Source organism: Abramis brama (genome assembly GCF_963993115.1).
Source record: "Abramis brama genome assembly, chromosome: 7".
Classification (NCBI taxonomy): Eukaryota; Metazoa; Chordata; class Actinopteri; order Cypriniformes; family Leuciscidae; genus Abramis; species Abramis brama.
Genome location: NC_139969.1, coordinates 40,160,348 through 40,184,343, shown reverse-complemented (window position 1 = coordinate 40,184,343; position 23,996 = coordinate 40,160,348). Strand labels below are relative to the sequence as shown.

Sequence of the window (23,996 nt, the reverse complement as noted above, 5' to 3'; positions counted from 1 at the left end):
TGGCTTTTCTCAGTCTAGAAAGCTCCAAATTCAAAAATTTCTTCACATTTCTTCTACTTAAATGACCTATTTTAAATACACATTCATCTTCCCAGAGGTGAAGTAACCCTTTAATTTCAAGTGTGTGCAATCACGGGGGCTATACCAAAGTATCTTTGATTGTGTAAGCGTGAATGTGACCGATCTCAGGTATATAGCAGTTACCTCTGTTTAGTGACCGAAGCTGGCGAGATTGTGATCGTGAGACCCCCGTTAAACAAGGCGTGAGGACCTCTGAGCGACATAGCTTCCTAATATGAGCGGGTAAAATATAAGTAAAGAGTTAAATAGAACAATCAAATGTATTGCTGAACTATTACATAATTGACCAAAAACCAATTGGCAATCTAACTTAAATTCGAGGTTGTGATAAAATGTGATAAACACGCAGAGACCTTCACCCGTTCTGGCGGAAACCCCCATTTGGACTGATAAACGGGCTTACACAGTTTTAAATAATTGTAATCTCGAAAGTGATGTTGATGTCTAACATATTAAAGATTTCTGTGCCTTTTGTTTGCCTCCATATTCAGTTGTCAGTTTTTGCAACTAACTTTCAATGCATTTGTACAAAGAACAAAATAAAATTCAAGTTTAAGGATTTATATTGTTCGGGGTTAAACTGATTAATCAGCTGAATGCTTTCATTCCTGTTCTAGACTCTCTAACTGCAGTGTGACAGAAGAAGGTTATAAAGCTCTGGCTTCAGCTCTGAGATCAAACCCTTCACACCTGATAGAGCTGGATCTCACAGGAAATGATCCTGGAGAATCAGGAGTGAAGCAGCTCAATGATTTACTACAGGATCCAGCCTGTCAACTGAAGACACTGAGGTGAGACCGGGATCAAATAATTAACTAAATTAGTTATATGGAGGCTAAATATTCATAACTAATATATTATTTTAGCTATACAATTAGCTTGACAATTTGTTGCATCAAAATGATCAAGATCAGATCAGATGCTGCAGGTTCTGTCATGATGATGATAAACGTCAACACAGTTTAGTTGTGATACGAGCTAAAGGTCAAATAGACATTATGGGTCAGTATATGGGCTGCTATTCTGGAGTATACCTTGATAATTGAAATGCACAATTTTATTTTTGTGCACACTTCTCAGCAAAATTCTAGATAACCTTTTAGTTAAATAGTTTTCTGAACACAATAGTTTTCCATCAAGCCCAGATTCACTGCATCTCTCTACAGCAGGTCTATGAGTCTCCAGATGTTCACAAACATGCAGTTTCACAAGCCAGTTTTCTCTGTGCTGCCGTTTCTCACTTCTCCTGCTTAAAAGCCAGAAGGATCTTAATTTCACACTCTGTATTCATACTGAAAACCATGATCTAGTGAGCTTTTGCCCTTCTGCTCTGTGAGACGTTTCTGTTCTTATGAGTTTGCTTTAGGACTGAGTGTCGCTCTAGTTTCTTTTAAACTTATATTTATTTGTGTATGTAAATGTTCAAAGAATTTTCTTTATCATATCAATTGTTTTTGTAATGCAACAGACATTTAGTTGAGAACTGAATTGACTCTTCTGCAGGTTTTTGAGTTCTGCTGCTGAGGAAGCCTGTCAGTATGTGAATAGAGTTGTGGGTAAAAACCTGTTACTCCAGAAAGAGCTGAATCTGAGTGAACATGAACTAGGAGACACACGAGTGAATCAGATCGCTGCTCTACTGCAGGATAAACACTGTCAACTCATCACACTGACGTGAGTATTGCTCATTTATTTATAATATTACTTTACTTTGAGTTTTAATGTTAGCTGATGATAACATTTCCTCACTTGTTTGAGTCAGAGCAGTTTTTTTCCTCAGAGTCACACAGAGTATAAACAGTAAATTAAAAACACAATTAAAACATGGTATCAAGCTTTAAATATTTGGTTAACCCTCTGGGGTCTAAGGTGTTTTTGGGGTCCTTGAGATGTTCTGACATGCCCTGACATTTTTGCTTTTTTCAGTTGCTTATAAACATATTAATGGCAAAGGTGTAAATTCACTCTATATAGCACAAACAGGGCTACCATCATATGTGAGCACCATGCATGTACATGTTTGTATTTTTGAGAGAATAATGTTTATGCATGGTTATTGAAAAAACTAAAAACTAAAGTTTCTGAAATAAGGCCATAAAACACATTCTAAATATGTGCCAATAAGACTTTTGACTAATGGATGTCATTGCCTAGTGTTTTTTCTTCAAAATGATGTGAAAATCATCCTGCCTAATCATTCACAGAACACAATGCATTGATTTAAATTTTGCAAAACACTTTCTGTCTGGAAAGGCAATATGCGGAGTGGGCGTCAACGATCATGCATATTTAGTGGTTCGCACCTGGAGACAATGGGGCCCACATACTTAATTAGCCATTCATTCAGGTGTGTCACAAGAAAGAATGCAAGAGCAACAGTTGGAAGCATCTCGTGTTTTTTTTATTTTTCCACAAATTGTGCTTGCAAATTGGCCTATAAAATCAAAAGGAAAACATGTCTAGTAATTGTGCAGTTAATTCTCATACTGTATTTTAAGTTTTGGAATATTTATCCTCTCCCCAAATTTGTCACTAATAAAACACAATAAAAAATGATTTTAAAGAAAAGGCTTATATTTACCTTTTATTAGTTTGTTTACATCTACCTTGTTTTTTTATTTTTATTAAAAAGGTTACAATTACAACAACAATTCAAGTGTAATCTTTCTTTGTAAAAACCTGAAGTATACATTTTATCATACATATTTCAAAGTTAAGGATTCATTACTTGAATATAGCCTAAGCTACATTGGAATAAACACTATAACATATTATTTGATTATTTTTGACAAAACATACTTTATTTAACATATGAGCAAAAATTGGCAAATAAAAGCTTATTTGAGGTGGCAGATATTTTACAGTAAAAATGTATAATCTATCCAAAACTAATCAATGAAATGTTGTCTTTCATATGTCTGTAACATAGTAACTTTCGTTTTTATTATAATAAATATAAAGTTGACGATAGGCTATTGACTCGCGATCTTCGCAGTAGGCTAGTGAACGCACCGGAGAAATGCACATTTATTAGGCTACATAGTTTTTTGTTTTGGATGGTTTTGTTTAGAACCAGCTTTCTGTAAATATATTTCACATTTTTTAGACATGTGAGGCGAGTAGGCTACGGTCTGGTTCATGATGATCTACAGTTCAAGCACCTTATGTTGTGATTGCTATATTTACTTTAAATCCAGGAAATTTGTTAATGAAAAAATTATTAAAATTAAGATACAATTGATACAAAACGAAATTCGTTTTAAAGAAAGGATTTGTACTTTCTGTTTTGAGGTCTCTGTGAAAGTTTGAAAGTCTTTTAGTGCTTTTTTTAGAGCGCTCGCGTCCATAATGGAGAACTGTCACGTAATATTGTTTTTTCCTCATAAATGCGAACACGAAAAATAAAAGACAAAAGACTTTTAAGTAAAACTTACTCCGAAATTGTGTCCTCGGCGGAATTCGCTCTTCAAAATGCTGCCGTTCGTCGTCTGAGGCATTGATCGGGGGGCGGGTGCGATGCATACTAGATCACCTAACTATTTACATGTGAATCGCGCCGGGGGGCGGGGCGGCCTCAGCTCATTTAGAGATAATGAAGGGAGAAGGAAAAACGGTACCTCTCCTTGCTTTCAAACGGATTACATGAGTTGAAAACATTTGTTTTTTATATAAATTACTTAATTTAAAAGAAGAGATTTCAAGCTTCATAGAGACATATCTCACGTGCCTGTGTGAGAAGTATTCGCTGAGTTATGATTCATTTTCGGACGCATTTCAAAATGGACTACACTGGCAGAGAGAAGGCAGAACTCGCCTCGTGTTTATTTTTCTTTATTTGGCAAAAAGCACAACACTTTGTTTTTATTGTGAGTATACACAAAAATAATACACATTTAACAGAATCGATTGATGTATGAAACTCCTATGGAAAATCAAAGTCAACAGAGTTTTTATGAGTTTCTTTTACACTGATAAAAAAAAAAGCGAGCTGGTATCGCCGGCGATACCGCCGACCTCAGGGGGTTAAGACAGACCGTTTGATCATGGGTCAATAATTATTTCAGTTACTGTAGAGGCAGAACAATGTTTTTTGTGACGTCAGAATCAGAAATGTTAACCTTTTATTAATTATTATAACAAGTAAAATTGGATGGCCCTCCTAATGCCTGATTTGGTATAGTTTTACTTAATACTTCAAGTGTGTGCAGGTTTTTTTTTTTTTTTTTTTAACGTTTTGTTCTGTTTACATTCATACATATACAAATTGTATGTAAGTGATTTGTATAAAACTGTTGGAAAATGGTAATAAAAATAACAGGAAAAAAAAAGAATCAAAAATGTTCATAACTGCTTTCAATTCAATGTTTGTATTTCCCAAAATGTAAAATGTCTAATTTTGGTGCAGCATATACTGTAACTTGTAAAAATTGAACAAGTGCATTTTAAAAGTCTGTGATCAGTATCTGCCTGTAATAAGATCCACTGAACGCTAGTAATGGATGCTTTCAAAACACGCTTCATGAAGCTACGAAACCTTTACGAATCTTTTGTTTCGAATCAGTGGTTCGGAGTGTGTATCAAACTACCAAAGTCACATGATTTCAGTAAACGAGGCTTAGTTACATCATAACTTACGAAATGTTTGGAAATGTCAATGGTTCACCACTGGGGGGCGATGATCTCTGTGAACCCATGAATCATGCAGATTGAACAAGTGTCTGTGGGTTTAACCTGATCTCTCAGTTTTATACATTTATAGACGTTTTAGTTATACTAATGTCTAATTAAAACGTCTGTATAAAAGGAATAATAGTAGTTAATAGTTTCTTATTGGCCTGTTTAGCTGAGCCATCCATAAAATAAACAAAACAAGCACTGAAAATTGATAAAAGAGCACATATTATACAGACTTGATATTTAATCATATTAGATTATTAGTTAATTGCATTTGATAGGTATTGCACAGTGTGCAAAACCTGCTCTTACTCTCTCATCTCCATCACATTCTCTCTTTCTTCTTCTCTCAGTCTCCTTATCTTCACCAGTATATCTTCCCTTCCCAAAGCTGAGCTTTGATTGATATAGTCTTTGCCTATTTATGAAAGAACGGCTCGTTTTAAAATCGTCCCGGTCTACTGACATTTGTTAAGACATTTGCTTAAAACATTACCATGCTCATGATAACTTTCATTAACTCTACAATAAGTAAATCCACTTCACCAGCTAATTACTCATCGACAGCGATGCCATAGAAATATACAGAGCGACCGCAAAAACAGAAGTTCAAAGACAATATTCTAAAGATGCTGTGCGCTTGTTTCTCTGGCGCATAAGGTCTATACACGTCGAAAAATGACCAAGGTCTGGACCTCAGTGGTGTGTATGGCCCTGCATGAGGGCTAAATATACACACACACACTATTAAGCACACAAGAAACACCTGAACACAATGAACCACATTTGTCCCAGTGAGCAAACCAAAGGTGACATTGACACGAAAGAACCTTAAAGTGTCATGAAACCCCCTGTTTTAGCTGGTCGTTCACATCTCAGAGCTGGAAAAGTCTAAGGAAATGTGTGTGTAAAGCTGTGGAAAAGTGGGAGTGTAGAGGGCGGGAAAAGGGGAGACAACAACCAATAAAACACAGAACTGCAACACACTCATTCTACAGACACATGAATATTAAAATATGACTGCAGAGGGAAATAAAATAAATGGATCTGAAGGCACCTTGATGCATTTTAAATATATAACCCTATATAACACACTCACAAGAACGAGGGGGAATGTTTAAAAGATCTAATAATATTTTCATTACATTTATGAGCACTATAGTCTCTGAGTCTGAACAAACGACAAGGGTCAGTTTAGCACATAAATGATAAAGACAATAATTTTTTGTCCATTGTTCTTTAATTGTCGTCTACATCATTGTGTTCTGTGTATCAGAATAATCCATTGTATCATCGCATTCATGATCAGATGTACGGCTGTATCAGTGTCTTTATTTGCACATATATTTAATTTGAAGAAGAGCGGTGCTGGTTCATGTTTAGAGCACTAGACTATATGAAATATGTCCATATAAACTTGCTCTGGTCCATATATGAACTATATGATCCACGTCACATTCAGCCAATCACACGCTCCGAAAACACGCTTCCACCTCACATTCAGCCAATCACATGCTCCGAAAACACGCTTCTACCTCACATTCAGCCAATCACACGCTCCGAAAGCATGCTTCCACCTCACATTCAGCCAATCACACGCTCCGAAAACACGCTTCCACCTCACATTCAGCCAATCACACGCTCCGAAAACACGCTTCCACCTCACATTCAGCCAATCACATGCTCCGAAAGCATGCTTCCACCTCACATTCAGCCAATCACACGCTCCGAAAGCATGCTTCCACCTCACATTCAGCCAATCACATGCTCCGAAAGCATGCTTCCATCTCACATTCAGCCAATCACATGCTCCGAAAACACGCTTCCACCTCACATTCAGCCAATCACATGCTCCGAAAACACGCTTCCATCTCACATTCAGCCAATCACATGCTCCGAAAACACGCTTCCACCTCACATTCAGCCAATCACATGCTCCGAAAGCATGCTTCCACCTCACATTCAGCCAATCACATGCTCCGAATGCACGCTTCCACCTCACATTCAGCCAATCACACGCTCCGAATGCACGCTTCCACCTCACATTCAGCCAATCACACGCTCCGAAAACACGCTTTCACCTCACATTCAGCCAATCACATGCTCCGAATGCACGCTTCCACCTCACATTCAGCCAATCACACGCTCCGAATGCACGCTTCCACCTCAAATTCGGCCAATCACACGCTCCGAAAGCACGCTTCTACCTCACATTCAGCCAATCACATGCTTCGAAAGCACGCTTCCACCTCAGATACTGTCACGTCGCTTCCACTTTTCTTTTCAGCCTGGAAGAACCAAATTGCTCAGAAAAACACAAAAATAACCAATTTCAACTTATTTGTAATTCTTATGAGTGCTTTTATTATTTTCAGTGATGTGCAGCCTGTACATATCTGTTCACATTAGGGGTGTAACGATACATTGATATGGATCGATGCATCGATATAACGTCTAAAGATACGATGCATCAATTCTACACGTAAAATATCGATATACACCTTTATTTTGACACTCTCTACATTCTCACGTAACATCCTTCCGCCAAAGCACACATTTTCGTTTACTCACCAACCATACTGTCTGCCGGTGTGTCTTTATAACGTTAATCTCCTCATCTGAAATAGACGCCTGACAAGACTGACTAAACCCTAAACAAGTTTTTTTCACAAAAGCCGGTATTGTCCGCTGTCAAGGCATCACGAGTTCATGTTTTACAGCAGAAACAGACAAGCAGTCGCACCCTTGTTGGTGACCACAACATGATAAGTCTGTTTTAGCGACTCAGCGTGCAGTATTCAGGTCAGATGTCACTTTGAAAAGACGCCCTAGCTAAGAGGCGTTTCGTCAAAGCTGACTAAAAGTGATCGAGGATGGATAATTTCAATGAACTTGATGAACCCGTGATTATCTTCTTCAGGGGGTGAAAGGAAAATAAAAGCATTTTCACGGAACCTTACTAAAGCAGTTTAGTGGTGAGGGAAAAGCTCCCTGTATTGCGTGTACGTTAATCACAACAATAACGTTTGTAAGGCATCTATGTCAGCTGAGGAGATTAACGTTACAAAGATTAACTGAGTGTTGTATTGTATATCATAGCAATTACTTGGTTTTGTTTGACTCAGAAAGATGATGAAATGTGAATGTATCTGGTCTGCTAAAAAAAAAAAAAAAAAACTTATTAAACATATTAAACATAAAAATATTAAAGCATACTTTCAATTAACTTTAATTTTGTAATTTACCTGTATTTTTTTAAGCTGCAGTTTGATTGATATTACTTGGAATGCACAATAATAATAATAAAAAACATGATTTATGAAAATGAACAAGAACGGAGTATTTGCAAATGACGTCTTCTGTTGTAAATGTCCCAATTGGGAGAGGGTGTGCAATTTTCAAAGAGTTTAATTAAACATTCATGTTATATATTTTGGTTGCATTTGTGAGTTAATAAAAACGTAACTGGTAGTGTGAACATAATATCTAAATATCGATTAATCGATCGATATAGTCCTGAATCGAATCGAATCGTAATCGTATCGCAGAATTTTTGGAGGTATCGGCAAATATCGTATTGCTGGCTGAGAGAATCGATAATGTATCGTATCGTGATGAACTGTCTGATTTACACCCCTAGTTCACATCTCAAAAAATGTGTTTTAGGGGGTTTCATGACCCTTTAAAAATTATGTGAAATGAATGTGTAAACTAACATACCTAGATCAAGACAACCTTTGTACAGATGGTGGACAACCAGAATGAGACTTTTACCGCCGCCGTTCCGCGGCGGCAAAATTGGGATGTGTATTTGCTGCCTTTTACCGCTGAGTGGCGCTGTAATCACAGACTTTGAAAAGTGTCAGTTTATTCTCTTTATGACGTAATCTGCCGCGGCAGTAATCTGAGCTGAGGTCACAGATAAATTCAAGATAAATATTGTGGTTAAACGAATTCAAATTCATTCAATTTAAACAAAGTAGACACACCTTAACATTGTGTGCCCAGTTTTTCTATAATTTAGAAAGGCTATGTCAATAGGTTAGCAGCAACTGCGGCATTTTAAAAGGTAAGTTTCCTATCTGTTTATAAAAAATAAAATAAAAATAAAAAAAAACATTTTTTCATTATTTGAACAAAAATGAGACTGATTGAATATGTAAAAATATAAACAAACAACGCAGAGAATAAAACAAACTTTTAGGGAAAAAATATAGGCCTATTATGCTACAACAGAATTGGTTAACATTAACGAAAGCAAAATATGTAAAAATACATTTCAAACAAAATAAAACAAAACAAATTCGTGGCCGAGTGCTAGGCTATAACTTACGTTTCAATAATTCAGATGACACGGGTTCAAATCCCGAACAAACATGGGCTACTTTTTTATTATTAATGCAGAGAGATTTGATAGTTCTAAAATATTGCTACACCATATTGTTTTTTTCTCCTATAGCCTATATTAAATATTTTATATTTATAAAATAAAATTAATTAGAATTACCATTCATTTCCATTTTACATTAGGGACAATTTTTATCCAACAGAATGGCTGAATTAACATCTGCATAATAATAATAATAATAATAATAATAATAATAATAATAATAATAAATAAATAGCACAAGGTCTTGTAAAAACACTTTTTTTATTTTTTCGACACATAATTTCGAGACAGTAAATTGCCAATGTTAAAAAAATAAACAAATAAAAAAGAATATAACAAACTTTTAAAACAAAGAAAATAGTAGGCCTAGGCTATTCAGGCGATAGCTCTGTGGTCAATGCATTAACAATAGCCTCTCGGAGCTTCAAACGATCTGAGATCGAATCTCAGTGTAGCCGACAGTGTTTATGTTTTTCCGTTCTTGATGCTTAAATATGCATCTGTTTATTAAAGTCAATCATCTTGTTTAATTATCAGTTGTACATTACAACATAAATTTGCTACATTCCAGTTGAGCCGCTGCAAAGACGACACATCTGATGAAGGAAGACTGTCAGCCGATTGCACCAGAAAATGAAGATGATGAAGCTCGTCTTTAATCTGCTCAATTATTTTTTGTGTGTGTGTGAATCATTCACGAGATTGAGATGACTGACAGTAATACCCGGCCATAGCAACGGAAGACATTTTTCTAAACAGATCGAACAAATCAGAAAAATACTTTCAATACAGTATTGCTTTCAATTAAAAAATAAACAATGAAAATGTAAAAGAAAAAGAAAATTAATTAAGTTTGAAAACCCATCGCACATTTCAAGGTATAAATAAAGTGTCGGGACAGTTTATTTATTTAAACAGGGTTGCATCGATAGAGTTTATTCCCTTTGTGATGCAAAATAAGAAACACAGAATCTTATTCTTGCAACATTTTAAATTTCTATTGTCAAAGAAATTGCAGCTAAATTAAAAAATTAAAACGGTACAAAACGAAAAAAGTTCAAAGCAACATAAATTAAGAACAGGCGTTTTTCTTTGCCTCTCTCGCGCTGGATATTTTTTTAGTAAGTTTGGTCTCCCTCACTGCGCGCGGCGGGTCTTTCTCGAAATTAAGCATTTCAGCGTAAAAAAACACCATACAGCTGATAATACTGTATATGTCGCTGTGTGTCATCCACACAAATCACGAAAGAAAAAACTGCAACAAATAGCTTTTGTTCCTTCAAAGATACAGCATGCAGCATACAGCAAAGATACAGCCTTTGCCTGCTCATAAAGCCTTGCTGAATTCACCTTACAATAAAACGAGGTGGGTCGCGAATTAAAGAGCTCTGTATCTGCTAAATTGAAATTGTGTGTGGAAAACCTTTAAATACAATCAATAAAACTACAATATATAATTTAATAAGATATAGGGCCTACTGTACATAGGCTATGGACTTTTGGAGATTTTGAGATTAATCCTTAAAAGAATTTTGCCTTTGCCTGCTCATCAGGCTGGCTCCGACACTCTCCATATGAAAGACGGAACATTAACACCTCTGTCCTGCACCCCCACGATAAAGCAACTATTGCCTTCTCCAAACCCCCCACAGGCTAGCTGAGTTTGCAAAACAAAACAAAGAGTTTGCCACTCGTCGTGGTGTGCCAAAACACTTAATTATAAACTTCAATATTTCATTCAAAACAATCTCAAAACGCTTTGTGACATTTTGAAAAGCCGTGGATGCATTACTGCCACTGGAACCATGAACGCAACAGAATACTGGTTCTGATTTTATTGTTTGTCGTTTAAACGTCATATATATATATATATATATATATATATAAATATATATTTTTTAACAGAACTGCTTTTGAAATTACGATTGGAATTATTATAGGCTACAGAAGTAAAGTCATTGTATAATATTTGTTCCTTAGTGTAAAATGGAAATGCATGGTGATTTTATTTTGTAAATAGGCTATAAGCAAAAAACTATGTTTTAGAACTAGACAAATCTCTCTGCATCAACAATAGACTATAAAATGCATTAATAGGCTAATATAAAAATATCAGTAGTCCAAGTTAGTTCGGGATTCGAACCCGTGTCATCTAAATGATCATAACGTAAGTTCAACCACTCGGCCACGATTCACTCATTGCGACATGGCCTAACGTTCCAGTTTGTGTTCGCTCACACGAGCGAGAAGCGCTCTTCATTCAAATGAACGCGCCGCCGCGTTTGTCAAACACTAATTCAACATTATATCGAGAGATGGATATGGAGTGGGTCAGACATGATTTTGACCACTTCATTAAGTTTTATTTAGTAGAAAACCTTTCTTTAAAGTGAATTTCGTTTTCTATAAATTGTATCTTAATTTTAATCAATTTTTCAAGTAAGAGAAGCAAATATAACAGACACTAATCATGTGTGCGCCCGCGCGGTCACTTGCATTGCACGTCAGCTGGAGCGCATCTCATCCTCCTAACTTAACGAAACTCAGCGTATGCCTCACACAGACATGATAAATACATCAAATACACAAAGCTTGAAATGTCCTCAAACGAAATAATTCAAAACGAAAAGAAAAAGGCTACTCTCTGATTATGTCTTTATGTGCATTTCTCTCTAGGTGCGTTCACTACAAATATGGCGATCGTCAACTTCATCTTTGCAGTCGACACTGTCAGAAAACACTAGTTTATTGATAAAAATCAATGCACGCATCACCGGATTTACAAATACACATCTTGCTTGTTGCACGCACACATATTATGTCGAAAAAACGAAATATTATGTTGAAATAACATTATTATTAATAATACATCTTTTAGAATATTTGATTAAATGCTGATTGTTGCGCTTGTTCAATTTAATAAAATTGCAACTTTAATTGTGATAATTAAAATAACTGAAAATTAAATATTTAGTGGCCAAGTTTTGCTAATTTATTATATAGGCTATTATATGCCTATTGCCTATATTAAGTAGGTCATATTAAGACAAGGCATATAATTAAGTTATTTTAGCTGTTATGAGAAAAATAAATCTAACGAAATCTAAAATCTAAATCTAATAAATCTAAAAAAAAATTCTAACGCCAATTCAACATGCCAGAATAAAACCTGATTTTTGAACAATGCATAACGCCACTCGGCCTGGTGTGTCAAAACACTACATTTTAAACTTCAATGTTTAATTCAAAACAATCTCAAAACGCTTTGTGACATTTTTTTAAAGCAGTAGCCTAGCCTATATACATTAAGGGCATTGAAACCAGGATCTTAACTAAAACGCGTTCCGCGTAATCTCTCAAAAATTATGCCACACTTCTCCATGTATTTTTTTTTTTAAGGACTGCTTTTGAAATCACTATAAATTACTATGCAATTGTATCGCTCACGAGAGCTCTTCATTTATCTAATTCCTCAATAGAATAGTAAAAATATTCATTGCTCCTAATATCGTCTCTATTTTTAACTTTTGATTCTATTTTTTCAGTTCTAAAATTGATTCTATCTTTGGTTCTATTCTGTTGTAGCCTTATAGGCCTATTTATATATGAAAAATATGCCTATTAGGCTTAGGGTTTTATATTTAACCCACTTACATTTTAAAATACGGCAATTGCTGCTGTTTTGCACAATGTCCCTTTGCTCCACCTGGCGGTCATTTCGGGAACGACTTTGAAATGCGGCTGGTTTATTTTCGCCGCGGCGGCTGGCATTCTGGTTGTCCACCATCTGTATTGTTACAATGTTGGTAGTATATTTAAATGAACAATGTGTAGTCTTTCTCTGTGTTCCCTGAACCTGGATATCCCTGTTTATTTGTCAGCAAAAGTCTGCTGGATGAAGCTAAACACATTAGTTGATCATCATAAATCTGTGTCATTTTCTCTTCTCTTTCTGTCTTTAGTCTGAGTGATTGCAGTATTACAGAGGAACAGAGTCTCGTCCTGACTTCAGCTCTGAAATCAAACCCGTCACACCTGAGAGAGCTGAACCTGAGCTGGAATAAACTAGGAAACACAGTGAAGCGCTTATGTGCCGTACTGAAGGATCCACACTGTAAACTGGAGAGATTGAGGTCAGTCACATTCACATACAAGAATCAAAATCACTTCAACAGTTTAAACTGAAACACTTTATGCTCAATGGGTCTCATTCATGAAACACGAGCAGAACAAATTTGTGTGTAAATCGTGTGTAAAGTTAGCCTGGCAAGCCAGACCTACATCAAGATGTTAGGTCTGGAAACTCACCATAGACGCGGTTTAATCCGAGGGGCGGGATAAACGGCTGTCTTTCAAATTCCCTCTGCACGCAATAGGACAGTGCTTCAACCAACCAGGGGTGCGTTTCCCGAAAGCATCGTTGGCCAACTATGGTCGCAAGTTCATCGCAATGTCCATTGAACTCTATTGGTAAGGGACTTCCGGTGGAATGGCGAGGGAAGTGGTCGCATTCTACTGAAGCTGTGCACCGTCCCGGATTTGTTATCATGTAAGATTGATATTTCCATTATCTAATACCGAGACTGTAGTATACTCGCCCGCGAACAAGATGAAAAATGCCAAGAACCCTCCTGCGGTCAAATCCCTCTCTTCTAAACGTTCGGAAAAAGCGGAGGAGCATGAATACGCTATGCAAACGGAGCTTGCTAACTCCTCTGCTAAGCGGGGAATAGAAAACTTGACCCCAACAAATACACCAGAAAAAAAACAACAGGAAAAAAAGCCTAAAGATACACCTGAAGAAAGTGCATCTGACGTTTTGAAGAAAGACATTTTGGCGGCTATTAATCAACTTGGACAACGGCTAAATGACCGCATGGACGATATTAGCTCTCAAATACGACAACATAGTGCCATGCTGGCCTCCGTTGCAAAAACAACACAGCTTAACTCAGAAGACATAGAGGTGTGCAAAACAAAAATAAAGTCCTTGGAGCAACAGGTTGGCTCCCTCCTCAAAGAGAAAGGGGACCTGAAAGAAAGGCTGGTGGAACAAGAAAGGTACAAAAGAAGATGGAGTCTTCGGATTAAAGGGAAAAAAGAAGATGTAAATGAAAACATCAGAGCCGATACCGTCAACCTGCTGTGCAAAGTGGCCCCAGACCTGGCTGATAAGATGGAGGACGCTGTGGATATCGTCCACAGGGTAGGAAGAAAGATAGAGAACAGGCATCGACAGGTAATCGTTCTCTTCTCCAAAAGAAATATCCGAGATGACATCTGGAAAAGAACGAAAGTATCAGCGGCGTGCAGGGAGGCGGGGGTCCGGTTTGCTGAGGATCTAACTAAGGATGACCTTCTGGCAAGGCAAGAGATGTGGCCCAAGATCGAACAAGCGAGAAAAGAAGGGAAAACCGCAGGTTTCCGAGGTCCATATGGATACATCAATGGCAAGCGCATCGAGGTGACACCTAAAGGAGCGGGCTGAGTATGGAAAGAAAAAAGAAAAAAAATGAAAAAAAGGTGACATTATGGGGAAAGACTTTTCTAAAAATGGGACGTTCACAGTTATTGCTTTACCTCCTTAACTGACTTATTTTCTGTTTTTTTTATGTGTTCAATGCTGTCACATCAAAGTGTTATTTCTTGTTCATCGTTTAATGCAAGAGGTTTAAAAGATTCTGTCAAAAGAAAAGCGATATTTCTTTTTTGTAAGGGACTAAGGTCAAATATTTTCCTTTTTCAAGAAACTCATTCTGATAAGTCGGATGTCAAATTTTGGTCCCAGCAATGGGGAGACAAGATGATATTTAGTCATGGTTCTAATCGATCCGCAGGAGTTGCTATTTGTTTTTATAAGTTTTATGGTGAAGTTGTTGCACAAAGGACAGATAGTGAAGGTCACTGGGCAGCTTGTGTTTTGAAAATAGAAGAAATAATTTTCATTTTGATCAATATTTATGGTTACAATAACGAACTTAGAAACAAAAATTTGCTTTATAAAATTACAAATGTTATAGAGGAGCTGAAAACAACCTATATTACTGATCTTGTAGTAGTAGGTGGGGATTTTAATATTGTTGTAGATGAATGGATAGATCGGTGGCCCTGAAAATATACTCAGTGCCATCCAAACCCCGGAGCAGACAGTCCATCGGGCGGCCAGGGCGGAGACGACCCCTCGGGCGGCCAGGGCGGAGAAGACCCCTCGGGCGGCCAGGGCGGAGAAGACCCCTCGGGCGGCCACGGCTCAGGAACTGGAACAGACACCACCGGTTCAGGAACTGGAACTGGCACCAACGGCTCAGGCACTGGAACTGGCACCACCGGCTCAGGCACTGGAACTGGCACCACCGGCTCAGGCACTGGAACTGGCACCACCGGAACTGGCACTGGAACTGGCACCACCGGCTCTGGCACTGGAACTGGCACTGGAACTGGCACCACCGGAACTGGCACTGGAACTGGCACCACCGGAACTGGCACTGGAACTGGCACCACCGGAACTGGCACTGGAACTGGCACCACCGGCTCGGGCACTGGAACTGGCACCACCGGCTCGGGCACTGGAACTGGCACCACCGGCTCGGGCACTGGAACTGGCACCACCGGCTCAAGTGTTTGCGTAGCCCACACACACCACATGGCTGTGGCCATAATGGCCAGTGTCGCGGTCACTGAGGGCTCAGGAACAGACGCCACCGGCTCAGGCTCAGGAACAGACACCACCGGCTCAGGCTCAGGAACAGACACCACCGGCTCAGGCTCAGGAACAGACACAGGCTCGACGGCGGCCATCTTGTCAGGGGACACAGGCTCGGCAGGCGTGACATGAACAGGCTCGGCGGCGGCCTTCTTGTCCGAAGACACAGGCTCGGCAGGCGTGACGTGAACAGGCTCGGCGGCGGCCATCTTGTCCGAAGACACAGGCTCGGCAGGCGTGACGTGAACAGGCTCGGCGGCGGCCATCTTGTCCGAAGACACAGGCTCGGCAGGCGTGACGTGAACAGCCTCGGCGGCGGCCATCTTGTCTGAAGACACAGGCTCGGCAGGCGTGACGTGAACAGTCTCTGGATCGACAGACGTGACCTTCCTCCTCCTTCTCCGCCTATGATGGCAAGACGGTAGCCTCGAGCCCACCGCCTTAGGGGAAGTTCCACTCACCAGCTCAGGTGTGTCGGTCATCTTCTCAGGAGACCCAGACGTGACTGCTGTATCCCACTGACTCCGATGCTCAAGGTATCTGGTAAAACCCCAAAAGTCCAAGACTTCCAGACCCTTCATTTCCCACCCCGGCAATGGGTCATCAAGACAGGTATTAAAAATGTCTTTTAATGCTGCCTCATTGTATCCCATTCCCCTCGAGAGCGTCCAAAATGACTGAGCTATGCAACCCACCGGCAGGCCCTGCTGACGAAAGCTCATCAAATTCTGGACACGCCCCATCCTCTCTTTCTCCGTGGCAGGAGGGAGGATACGGAACCCCATCATGCTGGATCTCTTAGGTGACGGAGTCCTTCTGTCACGTATCACACACAAAAGAGAGAGATCCAAGTGCAGTTAATTTATTGGGGTAATCCGTACTCACAATCAGTTCAGGCAAATGGTCAAAATCCAATAAGTCAATCCAAGGACATAAAACACGAACAAGAACAGGCAGCAAACAGGAACAGAAGTGTGAAGACATTAAACAAGGACTCCGTGACAAACACTGAAACTGACAGGGTATATATACACAAGTGCTAAACGAGGTGACGAGAAACAGCTGAACACAATGAACACTCAGTGACAGACAGGATCATGGGAAATGTAGTAACAGAGTGTAGGACACCGTGCGGGAAGAGGACCTCTAGTGGACACCCAGGGAACACAAACCAGACACTGTGACAAAAGTATCTACTAATATTTCTGTAAACCCACTCAGCGATCATTGTGTAATAAGCTTGACCATCTCTAATCAGACTCTTTCTAGGAGTAAGAAAGATTATTGGAAGTTTAACTCATCCCTCCTAAAGAATGATGTTTACTGTCGTGAAGTTAAAGAATTAATTTTAATCATCAACAAAGATACCATTTTATCCCGGTCACAAAAATGGGAATTTTTTAAATTTTCCATAAGAAAACGCTCTATTGCTTTTAGTAAAAGACTAGAATTGGAAAAAAGAGAGAAGGAAAACCATTTAGTGAAAACATTGCTCGGTTACTACTCTAAATTGGACTGGTCAGAAGAGGATAAAATAGAAATTTCAAATATACAGACTCAATTAGACCAGTTTTACCTTAACAAAGCCCAAGGCGCATATGTTAGATCACGGGCGAAGTGGATAGAGGATGGGGAAAAAAATTCAGCCTTTTTTAATAGGCTTGAGAAACGAAGACAAGAAAAAAACGCAATTTCTTGTCTATTAATTAATGGGGAAGACTGCACAGAATCAAAATCAATAGCTAGAGAAATTTATAACTTCTATAGTAATATCTACTCTCCTTCTTACAATGAACAGGATTCAAAAAAAAAATTTCTAACAATAGAGGATAAAATACCAAAAATTGATAATCACTTTAAAAAGTTATGTGAAGAAGGTTTAAAATTAGAGGAATTAGATGAAGTTATTAAAAAAATAGCATCTGATCGTTCGCCTGGTCCAGATGGATTAACCGCTAATTTCTATAAACATTTTTGGGAAGAAATTAAAGGATTACTATTTGATGCAATTATAGAGAGTATTGATAAAAAAGAATTGATGACAACGATGAAACAGGGATTAATTAAACTAATACCCAAACCGGAGAAAGACAAACGAATATTAAATAATTTAAGGCCTATCACTCTCCTCAATACAGACTATAAACTCCTTACCATGGCATTGGCATTTAGATTAAAAGTAGGTCTCTCAAAAATCATAAGTAACTCGCAATCAGGATTCATGAAAGGTAGACTAATTCATAATAATATCAGATTGGTCTTAGATCTAATAGATTACAAGGATTTAGTGGAAGATGATGCTTATATTTTATTTCTTGACTTTCAAAAAGCTTTCGATTCGGTTGAACATTCTTTTATTTATCACGCATTAGAATACTTTGGATTTGGAGAATATTTTTTGGATATAATTAAAATGTTACACACAGATATTAGTAGTTGTGTTTCCCTCCCTGAGGGTACAACCCCAAGATTCAACATTGGTAGAGGGATAAGACAAGGGTGTAGTTTATCTCCACTGTTGTTTATTATAGTTGCTGAGTTATTGTCTATCTGGTTAAAAAACTCTGAAATTGAAGGCATTAATATAGATGGTAAACAAATACTTATCAGTCAATTAGCGGATGACACAACACTGTTTTTAAAAAATAAGGATCAAATACCTGTCGTTCTTCAGAGGATGAGTTTATTCTCCCAGGCTTCAGGCCTAACACTTAATCTTAATAAATGCGAACTTTTAAGTATTCATGACAGTTCAGATACTATGTTGTATAACATCCCAGTGAAAAAGGAGGTTCGTTATTTGGGTATATGGGTTTCCAAAGATTCTAGAACCAGTGACAACAAGAACATCCAGAAGCCTATTGAAAAATCCAGAAAAATATTAAATAATTGGTTGCAGAGAGACCTAACATTATTTGGAAGATCATTATTGACAAAAACTGAACTTATCTCCAGACTAATATACCCAGCGTACTCATTACCGCTTTCCATTAAAAACCTAAAAGAAATAAACACTCTCATCTTTAACTTTATTTGGAAAAATAAACACCATTATATTAGAAAAGCAGACATGATTAAAAAATATGAGGAGGGAGGAATAAATGCAATTGATTTTAAGACCATGGATGGTGTACTTAAACTAAAATGGCTCCAGTCGTTTTTGAATTGTAGTGAAGACATGTGGTTCTCTTTACCTAAGTTTGTGTTTAAAAAATTAGGCGGTATAGATTTCCTCTTGACATGTGATTTTGAGATTTCAAAGTTACCCGTGAAATTCTCTGCCTTCCACCAACAAGTGCTGCTCTACTGGAAAATGGTTTACAAACATAACTTTAGTCCACATAACGTCCCGATTTGGAATAACAGGGTGATTTTAAGAAGGAAGAAATCAATATTCTTGGAAGGATGGATGGAAAAACAAATTTGGTCCATTGTTCATATGATGAATGAAGAAGGAAATCTATTAAAATGTGAGGAATTTAGTAATAAATATAAAATAATCTGTACGCTGGAGGACTACAGAAATGTAGTTAATTACATTCCAATAGCTATGATTAATATAATAAGGAATAATTTGGATCAGTCCCTGAACCCGAGATTACATAAAACACAGATCAATGGTATAAACTTTGGGGACAAAAAATGCAATAACCGGTTGCTGAGAAAATTGCTAATTGATGAGATCTATCCTGGGTCCTCTAAAAGAACATATTATTTAAAAAACTTGAACAAACAAGAAATTAGATCAATTAGAACTAAGTTTTTGAAATTTCCTATTCCTCTTAAATTTAAAGAAATCCATTTTAAAATGGTAAATGAAATTTATCCTTCTCAAGAATTTATTCAAAAAATATTCAAATTTGAAACGGAGAATTGTTATTTTTGTAAATCATTGTCGGAATCAACAGAACATCTTTTTTTTGAGTGTGAGATTGTACATAATTTGTGGAAGGAAATACATAGCTGGCTGATTATTAAGTCTATTCATATGGATTTTTTTTCCTGGAATGGGATCAAATATGGACTTTTAATGAAGAACAAAAAAGTTGAATTTTTGATAAATAATATTATATTGTTTGTTAAATTCTATATCCACAAATGTCGTTTCACAAAATCTCTTCCAAATGTGATTGCATTAAAAAATGACTTTTCTTTATTTTGTAAATCCTTAAAGAAAATTGATACAGTCCCTGCTATTAACTTCTTCTCACTTATATCTGAATATCAGTTGATATAAACCCCTATGTTAGGGTATTTGAATTGTTCTTAAGTTTGCTTATTTATTTTGGAGTTATATTTCTTTGGTTGAGATGTTCTCGTTTTATGTGCTTATTAATTTACATACATTATAGATGATAGGGTCAAACTTTTTTGTTTAGATATCTGTTGCTTACTGTATTTTAGTTAGGGAGGATTCATTCCTTCTCAGATTTTTTTTTTGTAAGAAGGTGTAATGTGAAATGGTCGTTTGTTATTTGGTATGTCTTTGTGTTTTGTATGATTTGAAGTTTAAATAAAAAAAAATAAAATAAAAAAAAATAAATAAAAAAATTGTAAAATCCCGTAGAATACCGCGAGGTTCGCTGTGGGGGTGTGAGATCAGAGCTATTTTTTTTTACAGTCTATGGATCAGAGATGTGGGTGAGATTTTCCTCCAAATGCACTAAACGTTCTCACAATGATAGCAAATTATATAATTATAATAAAAATATTTTAATTTTAAGTCAAAAAAAAATAAATAAAAAAAAAATAAAAAAAAGAACTCTATTGGTAACGAGGGAACTTGCGACCATAGTTGGCTAACGATGCTTTCGGGAAACGCACCCCAGAGCGTTTTCCCAACAGCGGAGCTTAGTTGATAGATTCAACTTTTGCCATATCTGGCCGGCAAAACGACGAACACATCTTCCTTTTTTTAAGAATGACTTAAGTGCCGTTCTTTGCTCTTTTCTCAAAGAAAAACTTAACTCCAAGTCCTCCAGAGTGACTCGCGGCCAAAGCCGATTCGAAAGACCGTTGTTCTCCATCAGCAGCCGTCATTCTTTGTTTTCAAGTGGCAGCCGTCGCAACTCTGTCGTCATATGTTAAGCCCGCCCCCGCCTACTCTATACACGACGTGATTGGCCTGACCCAATTTAGGTTTTTGCAGCTAGAAGGTCTATTGAGAGTTGCTAGACCCACCTGGCTGCGAAATACATTTTGCTGCCGCTAGGGTGCGTCTAGATTTCTAGGCTAGTGTAAAGAGATTCTGGCGTAAATTTTCGGATTCATTAAAATGTTTGTATTTTCCAAATGTTAGTTGGTACGAAAGAAATCTACACCTGCTCCCAAAATAGTGCGTTTAACATCCGAACGTTTTGCCCATTAATAAGGCTGCATTTTAATTAATCACCTTAATCGGGTACATATTTCAGCTGACCGGGAAAGCATGGCCATCAGCTCTGGATTTGACTCGACTAACGTTGACACCCCCGAGGGAGGCAACGCAGTCGAACCCTAATTTCCAGAGGAATCAAGCCCGCCTTGTGATGCTGTGAGTGACATGACACCATCTGCTGGAGCCCCGAATGAAAACACTGGGTCCCCGAGAGGAACCAGGCACACACGGAAGCCCCACGGTTTGTGATGTGGAGGGGGGCGTGGCCCGAGGAAAGCTCGGCGGTATAGAGTGCCGAAGTTATGACGTCACTTTGTAGGCCAAAACGCGGAAGTGAGTTAGCATTTTAGCACTACCGGTTCCCTCGCCCTAAAGTCTATGGGTTTTTTGAATGGGTTTTTGCTAAATCGCCTGAAATAAGGTCTGTGGTTAACAAAGCCTCTAAATATTTTCACGTTTTGATCTATGACATAAAACACACCAGTTATAACCTGCTTGTGATTTTTTTTTTACTTTATTGTGTCTTAAAAACGGTGGTTGCTAACAAGTTGCTAAAAGGGACTACATCCTTTGGCGGGGACTTTAGACGTCATCATGACAAACATGAAATCTCTCACGAGCCCGCGTTTCAGCTTCACGGTCTTAGAAGTTTACCTTTCAGTTAATATACATAACGTTATTTTTGTTTTGTCCCGAGATGCAACCACAAGTCATCGAATGAAATCTCGTTTGACCATTTTCCGTCCGATGTTACCCAGCGGAGACTCTGGGTTCGTGCCAGATGGAGTAAAAAAGGCTAGCAGTAGCAAGAATAAGCGTTTTTCATAACCAAATCAACAGCTAAAATACCTTTTGTCTTTCTCTTAAAATATCTAAAAGCTTGTTTACTTTGCCACTGTTTAATAGATTAGATCCGCTGCAGTTTTATTAAAGGCTAATGTTACGTTGAGAAATGTTTAATTAAAATATTCAAAATAATACCTGGTTTATTGACTTTTATTGTAACTTGTTTGGATATAATTATAGAAAGGGTGGGTCCTGCACCCTGATATTTGTGAACTTGGCTTTTACCCACTTATATAATATGATTGTATTTGTAAACAGCATTAAGGCATTAGGTAACTGTCACGGTGTGTGGTGCGGGTTGAAGGAGACTCAAAGTCCAAAGGCTTCAATATAAATGGTTTACTTAAATCTTACTCAAAGGTACATACAGGCAGGATGACAGGCAGGATAACACCACAGTGAACAAAGTAGAACCGACCAGGACTGACTGAACAGAGGGAAACTAAATACAGACACCAATGAACACTAACGAGGTGAGGACAGGTGACACAGATGATCAGGATGATGAACAGGCGGGTAATGAAGGGAGTGAGTTCAGGTGTGGAAACAAGGAGGATTCTGGGAACTGTAGTGCAGACAGGACGATGACAGACGGTGAATGTGACATTACTCCCCCCTCCCGCAAGGCGCGTCCCGCGCCGAAGAAGGCAGCATACGGGAGGGGGGGTGGGCATCCTGGAGTCCGTGACGGGAAGGTGGAACCGGTTCAGAAGTACGGACTCCAGGATGGTGGCAGGACAGACAGAAGGAGGTGATCATGACGGTGTAGACAGAACAGGGGACCATGGTGGTGCAGGCAGATCTGAGGACCATGGCGATGCAGGCAGAGGAGGTGGCCATGGTGAAGCAGGTTGATCAGGGGACCATGGTGGTGCGGACCCTTCGGGTGGCCAAGGCGGTGCGGACCCTTCGGGCGGCCATGGCGGTGCGGACCCTTCGGGTGGCCATGGCGGTGCGGACCCTTCGGGTGGCCATGGCGGAGAGGCCCCTTCGGGTGGCCATGGCGGAGAGGCCCCTTCGGGTGGCCATGGCGGAGAGGACCCCTCGGGTGGCCACGGCGGAGAAGACCCTTCGGGTGGCCATGGCGGTGAAGACCCTTCAGGTGGCCACGGCGGAGAAGACCCTTCAGGTTGCCATGGTGGTGAAGACCCATCAGGTGGCCATGGTGGTGAGGACCCCTCCGGTGGCCATGGCCCCTCGAGTGGCCAGGACGGAGCCCCATGGCCCCCCCCCAAAAAATACTTGGGAAAAGTCCCGGGTACCAGAGAGGGCTCGATGCAGGGCAGCGACGAGGGCTCGGTGCTGGGCAGATCCAGCGACGAGGGCTCGGTGCTGGGCAGATCCAGCGACGAGGGCTCGGTGCTGGGCAGATCCAGTGATGAGGGCTTTGTGCTGGGCAGATCCAGCGATGAGGGCTCGGTGCTGGGCAGATCCAACGATGAGGGCTTTGTACTGGGCAGATCCAGCGATGAGGGCTTTGTGCTGGGCAGATCCAGCGATGAGGGCTTTGTGCTGGGCAGATCCAGCGACGAAGAGAGCTCTGAGCTGGACAGGACCAGCGGCGAAGAAGGCTCTGAGCTGGACAGGACCAGCGGCGAAGAAGGCTCTGAGCTGGGCAGGACCAGCGGCGAAGAGGGCTCTGAGCTGGGCAGGACCAGCGGCGAAGAGGGCTCTGAGCTGGGCAGGACCAGCGGCGAAGAGGGCTCTGAGCTGGGCGGAACCAGCGGCGAAGAGGGCTCGGAGCTGGGCAGGACCAGCGGCGAAGAAGGCTCTGAGCTGGGCAGGACCAGCGGCGAAGAGGGCTCTGAGCTGGGCGGAACCAGCGGCGAAGAGGGCTCTGAGCTGGGCGGAACCAGCGGCGAAGAGGGCTCTGAGCTGGGTGGAACCAGCGGCGAAGAGGGCTCTGAGCTAGGCGGAACCAGCGG

The 23,996-nt window shown here is 39.5% G+C and overlaps 1 protein-coding gene across 1 annotated transcript in view; it reads left to right on the top strand.

Annotated features, from left to right (window-relative positions):
* The window catches only part of LOC311087547 (NACHT, LRR and PYD domains-containing protein 12-like), a gene marked incomplete at its 5' end in the record, with an annotated part of 62,412 nt that overhangs the window by 16,533 nt on the left and 21,883 nt on the right, over positions 1–23,996 (top strand). The window contains 3 exons of the mRNA XM_084120872.1: positions 699–872; positions 1,585–1,755; positions 13,108–13,278. Of these exons, the coding sequence (XP_083976998.1) occupies positions 699–872; positions 1,585–1,755; positions 13,108–13,278 (516 nt within the window). The remainder of the gene's footprint in view (positions 1–698; positions 873–1,584; positions 1,756–13,107; positions 13,279–23,996) is intronic.